General features: G+C 43.3%; 1 protein-coding gene across 1 annotated transcript in view; it reads left to right on the forward strand.

The window, feature by feature from the left end:
• Positions 1-11,094, forward strand: part of EDEM2 (ER degradation enhancing alpha-mannosidase like protein 2) — a 29,853-nt gene extending 18,759 nt beyond the window's left edge. Inside the window, exons 7-11 of the mRNA XM_045833651.1 lie at positions 792-933; positions 2,202-2,326; positions 5,485-5,629; positions 8,362-8,483; positions 10,532-11,094. Of these exons, the coding sequence (XP_045689607.1) occupies positions 792-933; positions 2,202-2,326; positions 5,485-5,629; positions 8,362-8,483; positions 10,532-11,029 (1,032 nt within the window). The 3' untranslated portion in view covers positions 11,030-11,094. The remainder of the gene's footprint in view (positions 1-791; positions 934-2,201; positions 2,327-5,484; positions 5,630-8,361; positions 8,484-10,531) is intronic.
• Positions 11,095-19,945: the final 8,851 nt, after the last annotated feature.

The raw sequence follows: 19,945 nt of genomic DNA on the forward strand, positions 1-19,945 counted from the left end.
TTTTAGATCTTATTTTAAAATGGTTTTATCAGTCACATGGTTCGCAAGTCAAAGGATACAAAGAACATAACCAGTGACACCTGTGAAGGTCCTCTAACTCCTGTCTCCAGCTACCCAGTTCCTCCCCTCATGGGCATCCACTCCCCCCGTTTCTTGGTTGTCCTCCCTGAGTTGATTTAGGGAAAGATGTTAAGTATGTCTTGTGTCTTCCAGGGGTGTCTAACATTTTGGCATCCCTGGGCCACACTGGAAGAAGAAGAGTTATCTTGAGCCTCATATTAAATATACAAACTGATGACCAAAATAAAGGTTTTAAGTAAATTTATGATTTTGTGTTGGGCTGCATGCATAGCCGTACTGGGCCGTGGGTTGGACGCCTCTGTAACACTGGGGCCACGTGCAGAGTTCTTAGAAATCGGAGACCGATTGTGGGAACAGCAAGTTCTCATCTCCCAGGTCACACTCACTGGGGACAGGGGATAAACACTCCAAATCATTGTTTTTGGTTTTTTTGTTTTGTTTTGTTTTTGCTCAATGTGGATATTAAGTCCTCATACATGTGCAAGACGTGCATCTGCACTGTACATGTGTATCCATGCAGGAGGGCTGCATATCTGTGCAGGAGGGCTGGCCATGATGCAGCCTGGACCCCCCAACCCTGTATCCCGATAGCCTGCATGTCTCCCAAAGAAGCACTGGGGTGCCTGCCTTATCTCACTAGGCAGTAAGGGGTGCGGAGAGGTCCTTGTTTCGTCTTGGGCCCTCTGTCGGGACACTTGTCTCTTTCCTAGGTCGGCAACCACATTGACGTGCTCACTGGCAAGTGGGTGGCCCAGGACGCAGGCATCGGGGCTGGTGTGGACTCCTACTTTGAGTACCTGGTGAAAGGAGCCATCCTTCTTCAGGATAAGAAGCTCATGGCCATGTTCCTAGGTAAAGGCAGGGTAAGGGGCTTTCCCCATGATTTTTCCTGTTGACAGGTGGTTTGTTTATAAACTTTCAGTTGCTCCCGAGTGCGTAGAGAATCAGTTCTGAATACCCAGGTCTGAAGTCACCGTGCACGTACGCTGCCCACTTGATGCCCACTACACCTCTTGCTGCCTTCTTACAAGAGCTGGTGAACCATGCTGCATTCTCTGTGGGTGGCCCTGGATTTTTTATTTCCTGGCCATTGCACATGCATTTTTTTTTTGCCTGGAATACCTTTATTTCCTGTCTTCATGCGCCCAAATTCTATTTAACCTTCAAGGCCCAGCTTAAATGTCACCTTGCCCACGTGGTAGCTTAATCCTTCCTCAGAATTTAAGGCCTTTAGCCTCTCTCTTGCAGTCAGCTGTCACCCACAGTTACAGCATCCATGCCTTCTTCATCTTTGTATTTCCCACAATGCTTTGCACAAGGTAGGTTGTAGATTAATGCTTGTTGAGTAAAAACATGTTACCCTCTAGGCCCTTAGCCACTAGTAATAATGATGTGGAAGAATTGTTGAGCACCTAATAATTATTATTATAGCCACCATTCATTTGTTCAGCAAATATTTCTTGAGTACCAGTGACAGGCCAAGTGCTGTGCCAAGCACTGAGCATGGACTGTTTTATTTGTTCCTTATAACACTGGGTAAGATTGTCTTATTTATTTGCATGTGTATTTGGTGTTTCATTTATTCAGAGAGTATTGTATGTATTTAGTGTGTACTATCTTAGTATTGGGGATTTTGCAGTCAACAAAAAAAGTCCTGGCCCTCATGAGTTTACAGTTTAGGGGGAGGTGTAAGTTCAAGTTCCCACTAGAATGTAAGCCCCTTGAGGGCTGAGAGCCTTCTTAGTCTTGTTTGCCACCCCTGGGTACCTGGCATTGTAGTAGGTGCTTAGTGCATATTGTTGGGTGACTAAATGACTGGACAACCCTAAGAGGCATAGAACATTGCTTTCCTGACTATCCAGAGCATGAGCTGAGGCTTAAGAGGGGAAAGCTTACCCGAGGTCACAGCTGGCACGTGGTGAATCTGGAGCTAGAATTTGAGCCCAGAAGTTTGACTCCAGACCCCATACTCCTTCCTCTCTGTCTCATTGCTTCCTAGTCTGCTTTGAGGCTAAACCATCACATGATCCTTCCAAAGTTCAAGTCCACGCTTCGGTCGCCAAGGGCTGCCTGTTGTTTCCCTAATCACTGACATGTCCATTATCCCATCTCCACTGCAGAATATAACAAAGCCATCCGGAATTACACCCGCTTCGATGACTGGTACCTGTGGGTGCAGATGTACAAGGGGACTGTGTCCATGCCAGTCTTCCAGTCCTTGGAGGCCTACTGGCCCGGTATTCAGGTAGGAATGGTTAGAGAGGGAGGTCGTTTTCCTATGGAACTGACAAGGCAAGCTCATTCTGAAATGAAACTCAAAGCCCGTAGTTTAGTTGCTTCGGTACTTTTATTGGAGGGATGGTTTGGGAATGGAAGAGAGACAGAATGAACTGGACAGGTTTGAAATTCCGCCTCACCAAATTTTCCAAGGGGAGCTGGAAGGTGTCAGGAACCTGGCTTCTAGTTTGCTCTGGAAGGTTGTTAATATAAGGCAGAGAGTGTCTTTCCAGGCTGGGCAGTAACAGACATTGGCCACAGCTGTTCCTGCACTGGACATTTCTGCCAAATCTCCTCCTTCTCGAGAGCAGCCCCGAGAAAGGGCGTGAACGCAGCTGGGGCTGCTGCCTGCCGTCACCGTGTTTTTCCATTACCCGGTCTGAGACTCGCAGCTGGAAGGGACCTTAGAGCCCGTCTGCTCAGCCCCCGAGGTGTACCACAATACTTCTGTCAATTAGCTCTTTTTATTTTTAAGTAAAAGTAATGACACAGAGGTGGTGGTACATTTAAAAAGCACAAAAGGGAATACCATGAAAAGTGAAGTCTTGAGCCCCGCCCCCCAGACCCTCTCCCCAGTCCAGCCCCTATTAATCAGTTTTCTGTATATCTTTCCACAACTTTATATACATACATTTGTGAATGTTTGTATCCCCCTTTTTTCTTTTTATATATAGGAACATGTACATCTTCTTTTATCACTGGTTATATCTTAGAGATTTTCTTTATTGATGCAATGTAGTTTTACGTTTTTTTAACAGCTGCACGTATTCCTTTGAATAGACACACTGTAGTTTATGTACGTAACTGGTCCTTCATTACACACTCTTAGCCTAGCCTCTTATTGTTCAGATGTGAAAACACGCTCAGGGAGAACTCAATAATATTAAATATTGGTCCAGCTCTCCTGAGATCTTCATATTTTATTGCTTGAATGCCACCTAGAAGAATTTTGAAAAACTAAAGCACCCCTTGCATATTTTTAATCTTATGTGTCGCATACCATATACCCTTTTCTCCTTGAACTCATATTTCCATTCTACTCCCCCAACAGAATTTTATCCTAATTATTATATTTTATGCTGAAAAAATTTTACTGATACCCTATAATATATCTCTGTAACAAGGCTTGGTTATAGTACATAGAAGTTAAAAACAGAAAATTTCCTGTGACCCTAGGTTCTGAGTATTTCATTTCTTTTCTTCTATATTTAGTTATTAATATATAAATTATTAAAACAACATTAAAGCTTACAATTTTTTGATAAGTAATTATAAAATATAAAAGCAATTTTTTTGGAAATATATTTCTTAATGAGATTTTAGGGCTTATTTTTTAAGAAGTTCGTGATAAATTAAATACTTGTAAAAAATGATTTCTGTGCCAGGGACTTTACTCAGAATCATCACAACACACTGAGGTAACTGTTATTTCATAAATGAAGAAAGGAGGCTCAGAGATATCAAATTTGTTCGTGCACTTACTCAACAAATGTTTGAATGCCTTCTGGGTTCCGGGCCCTGCTGCCCTCATAAAGTTGATAGGGGGCAAGACACAGAGACAAACTTAAACAGATAAATACATAAAATAATAAATGGCAATGAGGGAAACAAATCAGAGGTAAAAACAGAACATTGGATAGGGACGGACTTTCTATAAGACAGCCTCTCAGACGTGGTGATGCTAAAGCTGACACTTGAGGGACTGAGGGCGGGGGGTAACTTTCCAGGCAGAGGAAACATTGTGTGTGAAGGTCCTGAGTCAGGAGTTGGGTGTTTATCGGAAACAAAGAAAAGCCACAGTCCAGGGGAGGAAAAGATCAGTGGATGGAAGGTCAGCAGTAACCGCACCGTGCAGGGCCCTCAGGGCCACGGGGAGTGGTCTGGACTCTGTGCTAAGCCTGTGGAAAGCCCTGAGGTCTGGTGCGTGTAGTTAGATGGTTACTCTGGCTGCCTTGGGGACAGCGGGCTGGAGAGGGGGAGAGGACAAGTGGTGGGATAAACGAGGAGGCCTTTGAGGTCATCCCAGTGTGAGATGCTGGTGACCAGACCCAGTGGTGGCTCTAGAGAAAAAGAGAGAAAAATCTCGATGTTTTGGAGATTGATAGGAAGTGCTGATGGAGTAGATGTGGGTAGGGCATACGGGAGGAGCCAAGGACAGCCACCAGGTTTCTGGCCAGAGTAACTCAGTAGATGCTGGTGCCATTTATGAGAAGGGAGAGGGGAGAGAGACAACTTTGTGGGGAAATGAGGAGCCAAGCATTTTGCTTGGGAAGAGTCAAGTTTGCCCTGTCCCTGAGACGTCCAATGGAGAGGTCAGGAAGGCCCGCTGTTTCCCTGTGAGCTTATGTTAATAATAGCTACCTAACAACAGCTAGTAAAACTACAAATGCGCACATCCTCTGATCCAGCGATCTTAATTCTGGAAATTTATTTTATAGACACACTTTGCGTATGTTTGAGGTGACATATGTACAAGATTATTGCAACCTTGATAAAGCAAATAGCAAAAGATTAGAACCAAGCCGACTGGCTATTCATGAGGACCTAATTAAATTATGGTCCAAGCAGTGGAATGCAATGCAATAGGAGGAGGGAGCTCTTTATGAACTTACATGGGAAAAAATCAAGCTATATTGTTAAGTGAATAAAGGGAACCTGAGAACAGTACATTTAATCAGCTATATTTAATGTGGGGGAAATAATATATATTCATGTGTATTTGCTTATGTTTACAAACTAATACCAGATGGTTACATGCTGGGGTGTAGAGTGGGAGTGAGACTTGGTAGTCAACCTCTTTTTTTTTTGTTAAGATTTTGAACCAGACGGCCGGCTTGCCTATGTAAAAACTGTCAGTGGCCCGCAGCAACTGGGCACACACCGGCAGCCAGGCACTTTGTATACAACCTCTGTCCCTCACATCAATGTCTGAGGTCTAGTTTGCATCTTTCAGATGGGGCTCAGAGCAGGTCAATGTCTGGTTCGGAGCCTCACAGTGAGTAAATGGCCAACGCAGGGTTTGCTTGCAGGCCTTCTTAGCTCTAGAGCTTTTGCTTTTCTCTTCCCTGAGACTGTGGGATTTTATGCCTGGTGGCTGCCTGCCTGCCAACCATTTCTCTCCTACAGAGCCTCATTGGGGACATTGACAATGCCATGAAGACCTTCCTTAACTACTACACTGTGTGGAAGCAGTTTGGGGGGCTCCCGGAATTCTACAACATTCCTCAGGGATACACAGTGGAGAAGCGGGAGGGCTACCCACTTCGGCCAGGTAAGCAGCAGCTCTGGCCATCAGGTTTGTTTCTCTGGACCCCAAATCCTCATGTCTCTAGAGGTTTCCATGCCTCACAAGTATTCGCTAGTCTTGTTTGTTTGTTTGTTTGTTTCCATCTGACTCTTCCAGTGGCTCTGGATGGTTTTCCTGCTAGGAATTACTTATCCTCATCTTTTCACTTAGGGAAACTGAGGCCTGATAGGTTGGCGTGGCTTGCCCAAGGCTATAAATATTGGAGCTAGGACTGGAAGCCAGGGCCCCTAAATAAATACGCTCTTTCAAACTTGAGCATGTGAACAAGATGGAAAAAGCCAGGCTTACTCCTTTTGAGTTCCTACCATCAAGATTCCAGAAGTTTAGGCAAACTTCCTAAGTCAGTGGGTCAGATAAATTATGCTTCTGTAGTAAGAAATGTTAGAGCTTTGGAATGGACCTTAGGAATGAATCATCTGGTCTCACCCACCTCCTTACTTGCAGCTCAGGAATCAAGATGCAGAGAAGGAAGGGACTACACACTAGATAAAGTCTCCAGTTCCTTTCCAGCTCTGGTCCTCTGATTCACTGCAACAAGGTTAAATGTTGTGAGGTGGGGAAGGGACAGGGGGACAGAGGAAGGAAGCTTAGTCAGCACACACGGTCATCCCCCATCCCAAAATAGGTTCCGTCTCCACTGTCCTAGACTTTTCACACCTTCCCGCCAGAATTCCTTTTAGCTGTGAGACAGGCCTTCCAGTGGCTTCTGCCCACTCTGCCCTCCTCTGCCCCCTTTCCTTCCTTCTCCAGTGCAAGTGATCGTCATGGGAGTTGTGGAGAGGGAACAGAAGAGGGAGTAAAACAGCCGCTGGGAAGAGCAAATCAGTCACTTTTGACTCCTTAGAGGCTGCTGTTCCTGGTACTTATACATCTATTTTCGTGGCTTTTTTTTTTTCCTTAAGCAAAAACTCAGAAGGTATCGTCATTTCCAGTGTTACCAGTAGACAAAATGAAGACAGAGTTTGGGACTAAGCATGAGGCTTAGGCTTGTGTGTTCAAGCCATGTCAAGTGGTCATCTAGTCTTTGTCTGGTTACTACCAGTGGCAGGGAGCTCACTACTTACAGAGGCAACCTGTTACATTTGCAGGATAGGCTACCCGGAAGGCATTAGTGGAAAGTAAGACACCACATCCAGGAATCCAGCAACGCCTTAGTCTAGTCACCCTTCCTATCCCAAGACAATAGCAAATGGGAAATAAGGTCCTACTCTATAATTAGATTAGCCAGTGCCTTCTGCTCTGGTACGTGTATCTGATCAGCAATGTCAACACACAGAGCCTAGCAAAGCCTCTGAGGACTGTTACCCGCCCCCCCCCACCCCAGACCCCAAGTCCAAATCTAAATCTTGGGCTGTCACCATTTTCTAGAGAGGTGACCAGGTATTTAGGAATTTAAAGCAGCTACTAGGAAACGTAGGCCCCTGGGTGAGGAAGAGAAGACAAACGACTGGCCCTGGGCGCACTGGTCCAGCCGGCTGCTTGCAGCTGAAGGGGAGGCTTCTTGGAACAGCACTATCTCTTCTTTCCTACCAGTGAACTGTCCCAGTCTGTGTCTTAGAATATCTGTGATTAGATTAGCGATTGTCTAGAGGCCTTTGGGGTTAGGGAGGGTGGCGGGGCGGGGGGCGGAGAAGGAGGAGAAAACTGGAGAGAAGGCTGAGATCTTTTCTCCAAAAACAAGAAATAGAGTTTGCAGTAATAAATCAAAAACGGGGAAAGTGCTGATCGAGGAGGAAACCAGGAAGGGCAATAACCCGGAGGAGGGGCCGGTATGGGGAGGGGAGAGTCCTTCCCTCTCGGAGAAGAGGCAGGCGGAGAAGTAGGACAGTCTATTGAGCAGTAGCTTCCACCCACTGGGGCCACCCTCAAAGACCAATCTTTCATTTCCATGATAGCTCTTCAGATATTTGAAAGCTGTAAGTACCTCTTCCTGGGTATTCTTTTCTCCAGAATAAATATTCTCATCTAGACCAACTCCTGTTGGTTAACACTCATCTTCAGATGGAGCCCATGTCTAAACATCAAATTCCAGTTGTGGGTGGACTAGACTAGGGCAAGGCTGTTGCCTTGCTCTGGGCATGGTGAAGGGGTGGCCGCATCTTTGCTAGATTGAAGGCTGGCCTTCGTGTTTTGTTTCATCCCATCTCAGAAACGGCCTTATAATGACAAGCTCATCCTCTTCAAGTTTTAGGTAGGTTGGGCTGAGCGTGACAAAAAAAAAAAAAAGTAGTAGCTTGGTTAAGATAGAAATGTTTCTCTCTCATGTCTGGCCTTATATAGCTTTCTATGGTGTCAGGCACCCGAATCCCACACCTGGCTGCTGAGAGTGGCTGTTAGTCTTGGCAGCCATGTACTCAGCGAAAGTCAGGGATTCTGTTACTAAGGAAGAAGGCGGAAACGGATATTGGGAGAGAGGCAGCTGCCTCTGCCACATCCCCTGTCCCAGAGACTGACTGTGTGTTTCTCCTTGGAATGGGAGTCCATGGCCAGTTGTAATGCTGGTCTCCACCAAGCTTCAGGCTTTGGATCTGTTGGCTCTGGAAACTCAGCGTTGAGTGAGTTGTCCCAAGTTCCTTCCTCCTAGTGGGGGCTCTGTAGACAAGGTATGGAGGGGAGGAGTCTCTCACTGCCCTAAGTGGGCTCGAACCTTCCCCGGTCAGCCACTGGGTGAGAAGGGTTTGCTTTGGATTTTGCAGAGCTCATTGAGAGCGCCATGTACCTCTACCGTGCTACGGGGGATCCCACCCTCTTAGAGCTTGGAAGAGATGCTGTGGAGTCCATTGAAAAAATCAGCAGAGTGGAGTGTGGATTTGCAACAGTAAGTGTTTCATGGCTCCAAGAATTGGGAAATGTCTCCCCTGCTGCTAAAGAGCCTCTTTAAGGGTAGAATGTTGGGAGTTCTGGAATATTAGCACTGGAAAAGGACCTTAGAAATGTACATAATACCTTTATTTTATAGATGGGGAGACTGAGGGACAGAAGCTAAGAGCCTTGCTAAAGGTTACATAGTAGAAGCAGAGCTCGTATTAGTTCCCAGGGTCTTGGCTCCATGCCCTTGGCATTCTCCCTGCTTCGGAGATCCTTTAGCTGTTGGAATAGGCGACTTTGCAAGGGTGAGTTTTGTGAAAAGGCCTATAAAACGGGTTCTAGAAGGGAAATTCAGAGGCCCATAACCTTGTGTTCAAACCTGGGGATCCATAATGACACAGCCTACCAGTCTCACAGATGTTTATTGAACGTCTTTCACAGACCAGGCACTGTGCTAGGCTGAGGGTTATTGCGATGAGGAAAGACCGAACATTTTAGTAGGGAAAACCATGAGCGAGCGTGTGGGAGACAGAAGGCCAGGGTCGCTGGAGTAGAGTGAGCAAGGAGGAAAGCGGGAAGAGGTCAAGTCCCAGAGGTACGCAGGCCCTGGGTCACGTAGGGCTTTGTATACGCCGTGGAGAAGAGTCTGGCCTTTATTCTGCTTGGAATGGGAAGCCTGGGCAGGATTTATGACACGGCAGTGACATCGTCTGATTTTATATTAGAAAGATCACTGTGGCTGCTCTGTGGAGACTGGATCGAAAGGGTCTAGAGTGAGACCCGTGTCACAGCCTTAGAGGACCCAAGCAGGCAAGATGTAAATAGCCACTCCATTTAAAAACCAGATGTGTGAGGAAATAGTCTGGAAGAAAATTCACCGAACAGCCAACAGTGGCTTTTATTTTGGGGTAAAGGATTAAAAACAAACAAGAAACCTCTTTATTTTCAAAATTTTATATAATTACATTCTCTAAGTAGAACATAAATGCATATATTTAAAGAAAAGATGTATATATGAAGGGGGAAAATAAAGCAGTGGTGTTTTACTCTCCAATCTGCTGTATTGTGTAATAAGCCGAAGTGGATAAGTCCACTGGGGACTTGTTGGGAATGCTCAGCTTGTTTCCATGAAAATGAAGCCCTTGGAGGCCGTCCAGGGTGAAGGATGTGGACAGGCATCTGCCTCCTTGGCCTTTGTCAAACGGGGCCAGAGAATTAGCATTCTTGGTACATTAAGTTCGTATTGTAGGCACATTTTTTGTGTGTAAAATAGATGTCCACTGAGAATTAGTTTTGCTTAAAAAATGTATTGCTAATTCTGGGAAGCTACAATAAGTGTTTGTAGCAAGTAAACTTATATTCATCTACCTCCATAAACTCACTATGAATTTTTCTTCATAAGACTCCTAATAGGTTGTTTATAATAGCAAACTCTTGGTGGCCACCCTATTGCCCATCAAGAGAGGATTAGCCAGGTATATGATGCCACATTTTTATAGTGCTATCAAAGGGGATGATTAGATGTGTGTTCATAGTCACAAAAAGGTGGGAAATAGGGGTTAGGAATTGTCAGGTCAGGGGTGGAGATCAGGGGAGACCTTTCTGAAGGTGGATCATTTAAGCAGAGACTGGAGGAAGTGAGGGAGCAAACTATGAGGCCCAAAGAACCTGGGGCGGGAATGTGCTTGCTCACTCTCAGAACAGAAAGGCCTCGTGGCTGGGCCTGCAGGAGCAACGGACAGTGTAATAAAAGGCGAGGTCAGGGAGGGTGGGGCCAGATCATCAAGGACCTTTTAGGCCCTGGACTGTGGTTTGTTGGTCTGTGTAAAATGAGGAGTCACCTGGGGGTTTTCAGTGGAGGAGTGGCAGGTAAGACTTGTGATATAAATATACTTTAGGGGAAGAATGAAAGTAGGAGGCCCTGTTGGAAGTTGTAATAATTTGCCCAGAGGCCCTCAGTTGCTAAGTGGTAGACCAGGAATTCCTAACAGGGTCCCCTGACCCTTCCTGCTGCACTGGGATGCTCTTCTGACTTGCTTTTCCTCTCCCCCATGGCAGATCAAGGATCTGCGAGACCACAAGCTTGACAACCGCATGGAGTCTTTCTTCCTGGCCGAGACTGTGAAATACCTCTACCTTCTGTTTGACCCAGACAACTTCATTCACAACAACGGCTCCACCTTTGATACAGTGATCACTCCTTATGGGGAGTGCATCCTGGGGGCTGGGGGCTATATCTTCAACACGGAAGCGCACCCCATCGACCCCGCCGCCCTGCACTGCTGCAGGAGGCTGAAGGAAGAGCAGTGGGAGGTGGAGGACTTGATGAGGGAGTTCTTCTCTCTCAAACGCAATAGGTCAAGAGTTAAGAAAACGATGAGCTCGGGGCCATGGGAACCCCCAGCAGGGCCAGGAACATTCTCCTCCCCTGAAAACCACGATGGGGTGAAGGAGAAGAAGCCGGCCAAGCAGAAAACCCCACTTCTGAGCTGCCCTAGTCAGCCCTTCACCTCTAAGCTGGCATTACTGGGACAGGTTTTCCTGGATTCCTCATAACCACTGGATGATTTTTGTTCTGTTTTTGAAACCAGACTGTAACAATAAATCTGCTTTTGACTGTCTCGCTTTTCTATTTAAAATATTGGGTTATTTCAGGAGATTTCATTCAAAGAAAGGGTTCATGGCTAAAAACAATTGTGAATCTAGTTTATTCTCTCATACAGTTGGAGAAGCAACTAAACCCAAAGTCTGCTGGCTGCAAAGTCTCCAGGAGTTGATCACTGAGTCTTCCATCCTTTCAAAGTTCCCTTTTTCTGGTATCTTGGGGTGGAGGGTATTGTTATAAACGAGTTTCTTCATTAGTGCTCGCCCAGCCCGTGCTTCCGTCCTTTATCCTCCCATTTACTGCACCATCGTTCTATGCCACAGAGATTTACTGAGCACCTCTGTGGGCCAGCCCCAGCGCTACAGTTCAGTGGTGAGCAAGGCAGAGTTTTTATTCTTGTGGAAACCCAATCCTAGTAGAGAGAAATAAACTAGTAAATATCTAAGATACCATTTGGCAAGTGCAATGAAGAAAAGGAGGATGCCATGCTAGAAAATCATGGAGAGGTCATCTACCTTAGGTAGGGTAGTTAGGAAGGCCTCTGTGGAAATGAGTGACTAAATCTTCGATTATAGAAAATTTACAGTAAACAAAAGTGGAGACACTAGGATAATAGCCCTCATGAACTCATCACCCAGCTTCAGCAGACCCAGCTTCAAAGGCAGTCAGCCCACGGCCAGCCTCATTTATAGCCACCCTAAGTCAGTTAGAGGGAAATCTCACGTGTTTCAAATAAGAATGATTGAAAATAGTTTCACTGCCCTAAAAATCCTCTGCACTTTACCCATTTATCCCTTCCTTCTCCCAATCCCTGGCAATCACTGATCTTTTCCCTCCCTCCACAGTGTTGCCTTTTCTGGAATGTCATACAGTAGGTAGCGTGTCAGATTGGCTTTGCACTTAGTAATCTGCATGTGAGGTTCCTCTGTGTCTTCATGGATGGATAACTCATTTCTTGTTCGTACATTGGATGTACCAGTTTATTGAACCGTTTACCTACTGAAGGATATCTTGGTTGCCTCCCAAGTTTTGGCAATTTGAATAAAGCTGCTAAAATATATCTGTGTGCAGGTTTTCAACCCCTGTGGGTAAATGGCAGGCAGTGTGATTGCTGGGTGGTGTGGTGAGAGCTTGTTAGGTTTCAGAAGAAACTGCTACAACTGTCTCCCCAGGCGGCTCGCGTTTCCAGCAGCAAGGGAGAGCTCCTGCGGCTCTACAGTCGTGCCAGCATTTGGTGTCAAAACTGATTTGGATTCGGGCCATTTTAATAGGCTATAGGAATCATCTTGTTTTAATTTGCATTTCCCTAATGACATACAATGTGGAAACTTTTCATATGTTTATTTACCTTCTGTGTATCTTTGGTGAGGTATCTGTTAAGTAAGGTCTTTGGACCATTTTTTAAATAGACTTTGTTTTTTGTTGAGTTTTAAGTGATTTTTTGGTATATTTTGGATAAAAAACCTTTATCATACATGTCTTGCAAATATTTTCTTACAGTCTGTGGCTCGTGTTTTCTTTGTCTTGAATTCTCTCTTTCATAGCAATTTGTTTGTTGAAAAAAACTGGGCTGTATTTTAGAGTTTCCCATATGATGTGTTTTGATCATTTCATTCTCCTGCTGTTGTTTAATATGAATCCATGTATATACATTTCCATTGAGATTAAGCTCTACAGGCTTTATTAGACTCATATTTTTAAAGTTTTATTTTGCAAGAATGGTTCATGAGTAGTGTTGTATAACTCAACTAGGAGGCACATATGTCTGGTTGTCTCCGTTGTAACAGCCCTGTGTTGCTCATTACCTAGGTCCATTATTTCAGAAGGGGTTACAGAATAGTGACACGCTAGTTTGGCTGGAATATTTCTCTAAAGAAAGATGTCCCCTCATTAACTATGTAGATACCTTGAGGGATAGTTTATTCAAGTTTTCAAAATAATGGGTAGATACCCTGGCATCCTCTAAAGGTGACAGGGACAAGGAGGTTTTTTGTTTTTGTTTTTAAATACTGTGAACTCTTGGATTTAAACACATTTGATGGTTTTCAGTCCATTGCAATTATTATCATCAAAACTCAAATTGTCACACTTCTGGCCAGTAAAAGCCTCTCTTTGCACCTCTCCTGAGTCCTGTTAATGCCGTTCCAGGTGCCTTGCACAGCTTCCTTTGCCTTCTGGTGTAACAAGATGTTCCAGGCCTGTCTTACACGTTTCCTGATTTCTTGCCCTGTCCTTGAACTGGCCATTTCTCTAATAGCTGAGAAGATGACTTCTAACTTGGAGCTTCTCTGGATTTATCTGCCAACTTAAGATTCCGGTTTTTTGCCCAGAATCTTTGTTAATGCAGCTGCTGCTCATTTTCTGCAGGTCTGAGGCAAGCCCCTGCAGTCACCTGGGTAGGCACGATCCTTACTGTCCTCTTAGTACTTTACCTCCAAAGGAACCACACCTCCACGTAATTCCTCATAATAGAGATGAGAACTGCTGTAACTTTCAACAGGACTTAAAGCTAAGGAAATTATAACACCTAAAAAACTAACAACTACCATTTGCTATGGCTGCTCTTTTAAAAAAAATTTTATTAATTGATTTTTAGAGAGAGAGGAAGGGTGAGAGAGAGAGAGAAACATTGATTTGCTGTTCTGCTTATCTATGCGTTCGTTGGTTGATTGTTGTGTGTGCCCTGACCAAGGATCGACCCCACAACCTTGGTGTGTCGGGATGATGCTTTGACCAACTGAGATACTTGGTCAGGGATATGGCTGCTTTTAGAGCCACGATCCACACCCCCCCCCCTTGATTATGCAGGGTTTCTTTGTAGCTGAGGCCAGCTCACCCTCACGTTCATGGACACCCCGATCAACAATCAACACCTTAGAGGGCAGGCCACAGGGAGGTAGGAAAGTCCTTTTTTCTAAAGCCCATCCTCTACCCCAACCTAGAAAGTTGTATTTTTAAGTAATTTATTAGCATAAAGCCATTTTATCTCTTGTTTTAAAAGATTTCATTTATTTATTTTTAGACAGGGGAAGGGAGAGAGAAAGAGAGGGAGAGAAACATAAATGCATGGTTGCCTCTCTCACGCCGCCCCCATTGGGGACCTGGCCTGCAACCCAGGCATGTATCCTGACTGAGAATCGAACTGGTAACCCTTTGGTTCGCAGGCTGGCACTCAACCCACTGAGTCACACCAGCCAGGGCTATCTCTTTTTTATTTCTAATGTTAGTTACCCATGCCTTCTCTTTTTCCTGATGAGTCTTACCAGAGATTCTTAATTTTATTATTCTTTTTAAAGAACAAACTTTGATGTGGTTGTTGCTATCAGTTGTTATGTTTTTCTCCGTTCCTAATTTCTGCTTTTATTTTATTATTTCTTTACTTGTACTTTGTTTGAATGATTCAGATGGAGTTTGCTTGTTACTGCATTATAACCTAGTTTGTAGGTACCTTCCATTTGCCCCTATGGATGTATTGTCTACCCTCCTCACCCCAAATGGGTGAATTGTTGTCAACTGCTGTAGTCCTGTGTGAACCACAACATCAATGGGCTCATTTGCTCTCTTGACTACCAATTGGGTCTAGCCAATGGGGCATCGGGCAGGAGATGGGGAGAGGAAGTACGGTGAGGTCATAATTACTTTCCTGGCTCCCTTCCAGCGGGTTGTTTCAGGCTGGTTAGTCTCTCAGCTGAAGGTCACTGTTTCTCTTAAGGTGGTTTTCTCTGCCCAACCCTTTCTTTTCAGGTAATGGTAGCCTTTCCAGGGATGGTAATGGCCCTGCTATTATTACTGGCCCCAGGTCACTGAGTTATCTCTTGTGGTTCTCCTGCACTCTGCCCACACTCTTGTAAATAGTCTTTTTATTAAAAGCTCCTCTAATTTTCCTCACTTAAGTGAGCCATCTGTTTCCTGTCAGGCACCTGACTGTATACCTACAGACCATTGTGACTGGTACACATTCTTAATTTGAAGTTTAAAATTAATCATTATCTTTATACCTCTCCCAAATAAGAGAAAACATTAGATCAGCAAGGTTGCAGGCTACAAGATCAACAGACAAAAATCAGTTTATTTCTATGCATTTGCAATGAACAATCTAGAAACAAAATTAAGAAAACAATTCCATTTACAATAGCATAAAAGAAGAATAACTTACTCAGAGGTAAATTTAACGAAAGAAGTTTAAGAATTAGAATTGTACACTGAGAACTATAAAACATTGTTTAGATTAGAAGACATAAAATTGTTGAGATGACATTACTGCCAAAATTGATCTGCAGATGCAATGGAATCTCTATCAAAATCCCAGCTTCCTTTTTTTAGAGAAACTGACAAACTGATTCTAAAGTTCATATGGAAATTCAAGGGGCCCAGAAACCAAAACAATCTTGAAAAAGTACAAAGTTGGAGGATTCAATGTGTTCTGATTTCAAAACTGACTGGGGAGCTACAAAAATCAAGACATTGCTACTGGCTTAAGACGACATAAAAGTAATGAAATTGAATTGAGAATCCAGAAATAAACCGTCCTTTATGGTCAGTTGATTTTTGGAAAAGCCTCCAAGGCAACCTAATAGGGGACATTTTAAACACAAGTTGCTCGGACAACTGGATAATGATCTACCTGCAAAAGAAAGATTTGGACCCTGATTTCACACCATATTAAAATTTTAAATCAATTAATCAAAGATCAACATAGGAACTAAACCCATGAAATCTTAGAAGAAAACACAGGCATAAATCTTGGTAACTCTGGATTAGGCAATCGATGTCTTCTGAGATGATACCTGAAGCACACACAAATGACGGGAACAGAAAAACTGGACTTCCTCAAAAGTAACAACTGTGCTTCCATGAAGTGAAAAGACAACCTACAGAATGGGAGAAAATATTTGCAATATATGATGCAGGATCTAGTATCCAGAATATATAAAGAACCCTTACAACTCAACAATAGAAAGACAACCCAATCAAAACATGGGCAAAGGAGATAAATAGACCTTTCTCCAAAGAAGCATACAGATGGCCAATAAGCAAGTGAAGAAAATGTTCAGCATCATTAGTCATTAGGGAAGTGCAGATGAGAACCACCATGAGATACCACTTCACACTCACTAGGATGTCCTCTTAGTCTGCCTGGACTACTATAACAAACTACCATAAACCGAGTGGGTTATAACCAACAGAATCTTATTTCTCATAATTCTGGAGGATGATCAAGGTGCCAGCAGGTTCCGTGTCTGGTGAGAGCCTGCTTCCTAGACTTTTCACTGTAACCTCACATGTCAGAAGGGATGAGTGCCTCTTCTAAGGGCACTAACCCCGTGGATGACGGTGGGCTCTCCGGTCCTGACCACCTGGGTAAGGCCCCACCTCCTACCACTATCACCTTAGTGATTAGGATTTCAATATATGAATTTGGGGAGAACATAAGCATTCAGTCCATTGCAGAAAGATGGATAAACAATTGTTATTGAGGATGTAGAGAATTTGGAACCCTCACACATTGGTGGTGGGAATGTAAAATGAGGCAACCAGTTTGTGAAAGTTTGTCAGTTCCTCAAAAAGTTAAACAGAATAATCATATGACCTGCCAATTCCACTCCTAGGTGTGTGTGTACACACACACACACACACACGCACACACAAGAAATAAAAACATGCACATGAAAACTTGTACAAAGATGTTCATAGCAGCATTATTCATAATAGCCAGGGGTGGAAAATTCCCAAATGTCTATCAACTGACAAATGGGTAACAAAATGTGGTATATCCATGCCATGGAATATTATTCAGCCACAAGAAGCAATGAAATGCTGATAAATGTTACAACATGCAAACACCTTGAAAATATATGTGAAGTGGAAGAAATCAGTCACAGAAGACCACATATTGTGTTATTCCTCTTCTGTGACTCATCAGCATAGACCAATCCATACAGACAGAAAGTAATTTGGTAGTTGCCAGGGACCAGGGGGCGGGGCAATGGGGAGTTACTCCTAATGGGTTTGGGGGTTTGGGGTTATTTTTGGTGTGCAATGAAAATGTTCTAGACTTGGATAGTGATGATGGTTATACAACTTTGTGAATATCAAAAGGTACTGAATTGTAGGCATCAAGGGGGTGAATTTTATGGCATGTGAATGATATCTTAATAAAAAATACAGGTCAAAAAAAAAGAGAGAGAAAAGAAAAAGAACACACACACCGGCTCATGAAGCAGTAGCACTTTGCAGGCATGGTGTGGTCTAATTACACTTGGAAAATAAACTTACCAGAGGGAACATTCTGCATGCAGAGGTAAGTTATTCTGTTTATATATATTTTTAAATTATTTATTTATTTATTTTTAGAGAGAGGGGAAGGGAAGGAGAAAGAGAGGAAGAGAAACATCATGTGTGGTTGCCTCTCATGTGGCCCCCACTAGGGACCTGGCCTGCAACCCAGGCATGTGTCCTGACCGGGAATCAAACTGGCGACCCTTTGGTTCACAGCACACGCTCAATCCACTGAGCTACACCAGCCAGGGCTGTTTATATCTTTTTTAAAACCAACCTTCTGGTTATATTAACAGTTTAGTATTTTGGAGCAGTGTTTCTGAGACTTGGCTTATGACCCTATAGTGGATCAAGAAATTTCTCATGTCACAACTAACTTTTTTTTTTTTTAAAGATTTTATTTATTTATTTTTAGGGAGGGAGGGAAGGAAGGGGGAGAGAGAGAGAGAGAGAGAGAGAAACATCAATGTGCGGTTGCTGGGGGTTATGGCCTGCAACCCAGGAATGTACCCTGGCTGGGAAACAACTAACTTTTTAAGTAATAAAATAAAATGGATTAGAAAGTATTACAAGTATAATATGTTGGCACAGTGCTAAGGTCTATTGCACCATGTTGTAGAAGAGAAACAGAGAGGGGATGGGAAAAATATACACATTGGCCAAAAGCAGATTGTTTTATTTAGCCTCCTGGCATCTAATTTAACTTTTTGATAGATGATTGTCAACTTGCCCATCATTCTATAATGGGAGAATCAAGTATTGTTTAATTTTGTTCAGTTGCATGTTTTTTGATTTTGTATCAACACAATATGAAGTTTGCTGTGAACTAAACTGTGGGAGAATTTTATTCATCACTGGCAATGTTGTCGTGATTTTCAATGGAGTTGGTCAGGAATTTGCAGTGTGATTTTTCAAAAAGGGCATAATCAGGAAACTTTTGCATGCATGAGAAATGTAGCACTTGAACTGAGTTAGTTCAAAGTGCCCTTAAGTGGATTGTTTTAATGCTACAAAAAACGAGAGTTAGAAGGTGAAAAATGTGGGAAGAGTGAATAGCGATATTGGGGAAAGTATCAACATTAATCAGCAATGACTTTACTTGCACCTCATTATAAGGAAAAGGAAGCATAAGGCAGCTTTTTAAAAATGTGGCTTTATCAGATGTGCAAAACCAACAGAATGACATATACTAATGTATTATTTATAATGATATTTTTGCAAATGAAAGCTTAAAGCCATCAGAATTATGACATGCTGAGTTAGTCCCTTGAATATTTTCCAAATAAAATATATATATATGTTTGAATGTGATGGGCAAATTATCTGAGATGTGAGCTAGCGGTCAGTGAGAATGCCTTGTTATTGCTGTGTCGGGTTTCATTCTATGTACCAGAAGAGAAAATTGCTCACATGGATCTTGAGAAAAAATTATTCTTCTGGTGTGATTTTGGTATGTACAGTTTTTAATGGTGAATCAATTCCTTTAAGTATGTCTTAGGAATAATATAAATTCTCTTGGAATCTGTTGTAGAACTTCAGAAGCAAGGCTTATTATGTTGCTACAATCTGGTGTAGGTTTTGTGATCCAACTTAAGAAGAGAAGTTAAAAACTGCACAGTTTTTTTTATGTCTGATGTGGCCATTTTAAGAAGGGCCTTCTTATGTGTTTGGTTAACCCCCTCACATAAAACTGAATTTAAAATATTTGCAGAATTTCCCTGGCTGGTGGGGCTCAGTTGGTTGGGCATCATCCCACAAAGCGAAATGTTGCCAGTTCAATTCCCACTCAGGGCCCATGCCTGGGTCACAGGTTTGGCCCCCAGTCGGGGAGCGGGGGAAGCATGTGAGAGGCAACCAGTCAACATTTCTCTCTCATATTGCTGTTTCTCTCCCTCTCTTTCTCCCTCTCTTCCCCTCCCAAAAATAAGTGAAATCTTTTTTTACTAAAAAGGTCTCATCGATTTCATGTAATGATGTTGGAAATACCTAGTACCCCAGTTCGCAAACTTGAGCTTACATCAGAATCACCTAGAAGGCTTGTTAAAACACATGTTGCTGCTCCCAGCCCCAAAGTTTCTGATTCAGAAGGTCTGGGGTGGGGCCCAAGTGTGTGCATCTGTAACAAGCACTCTGATGATGCTGGTCCAGGGGCCACCTTTGAAAACCACGAATCCAGTGGCTCATACAGTCTTTCAAAGTCTTGTTTGCCATAGCGGTAATATCATTTGGAATGCTTGGATAGGCTTGGAATGTTGGTATTAGTGTTGTCAGTCGGGCATGTTACCTCTCGTTCTGGACTTTGGGAGAAATTGTGTATTGTTGGTATTACATCTTCCTTAAAAGTTAGGTAGATTTCACAGCCATATAGGACTGGAACTTCCTTTGTGGAAAGGTTTTTTTCTTTTTTTTTAATTTCTTTTTTTTTTTTTAGACTTTACAGTAAAAGAGTTTATTAGTGAACCAGTGAGACAGAGAGTAGGTTAGTCCACAGAGTGGCCAGATTCCATTTTTTAAAGTTAGGAAGATTCCAGTTTTCTATGACTTCTTGTGTCCATTTAGCTGTGTTTTTCCCCCAGAAGTGTGTCTAT

The sequence above is a fragment of the Phyllostomus hastatus genome, unplaced genomic scaffold, assembly GCF_019186645.2.
Source record: "Phyllostomus hastatus isolate PE091 unplaced genomic scaffold, TTU_PhHast_1.1 phas_contig_17, whole genome shotgun sequence".
Classification (NCBI taxonomy): Eukaryota; Metazoa; Chordata; class Mammalia; order Chiroptera; family Phyllostomidae; genus Phyllostomus; species Phyllostomus hastatus.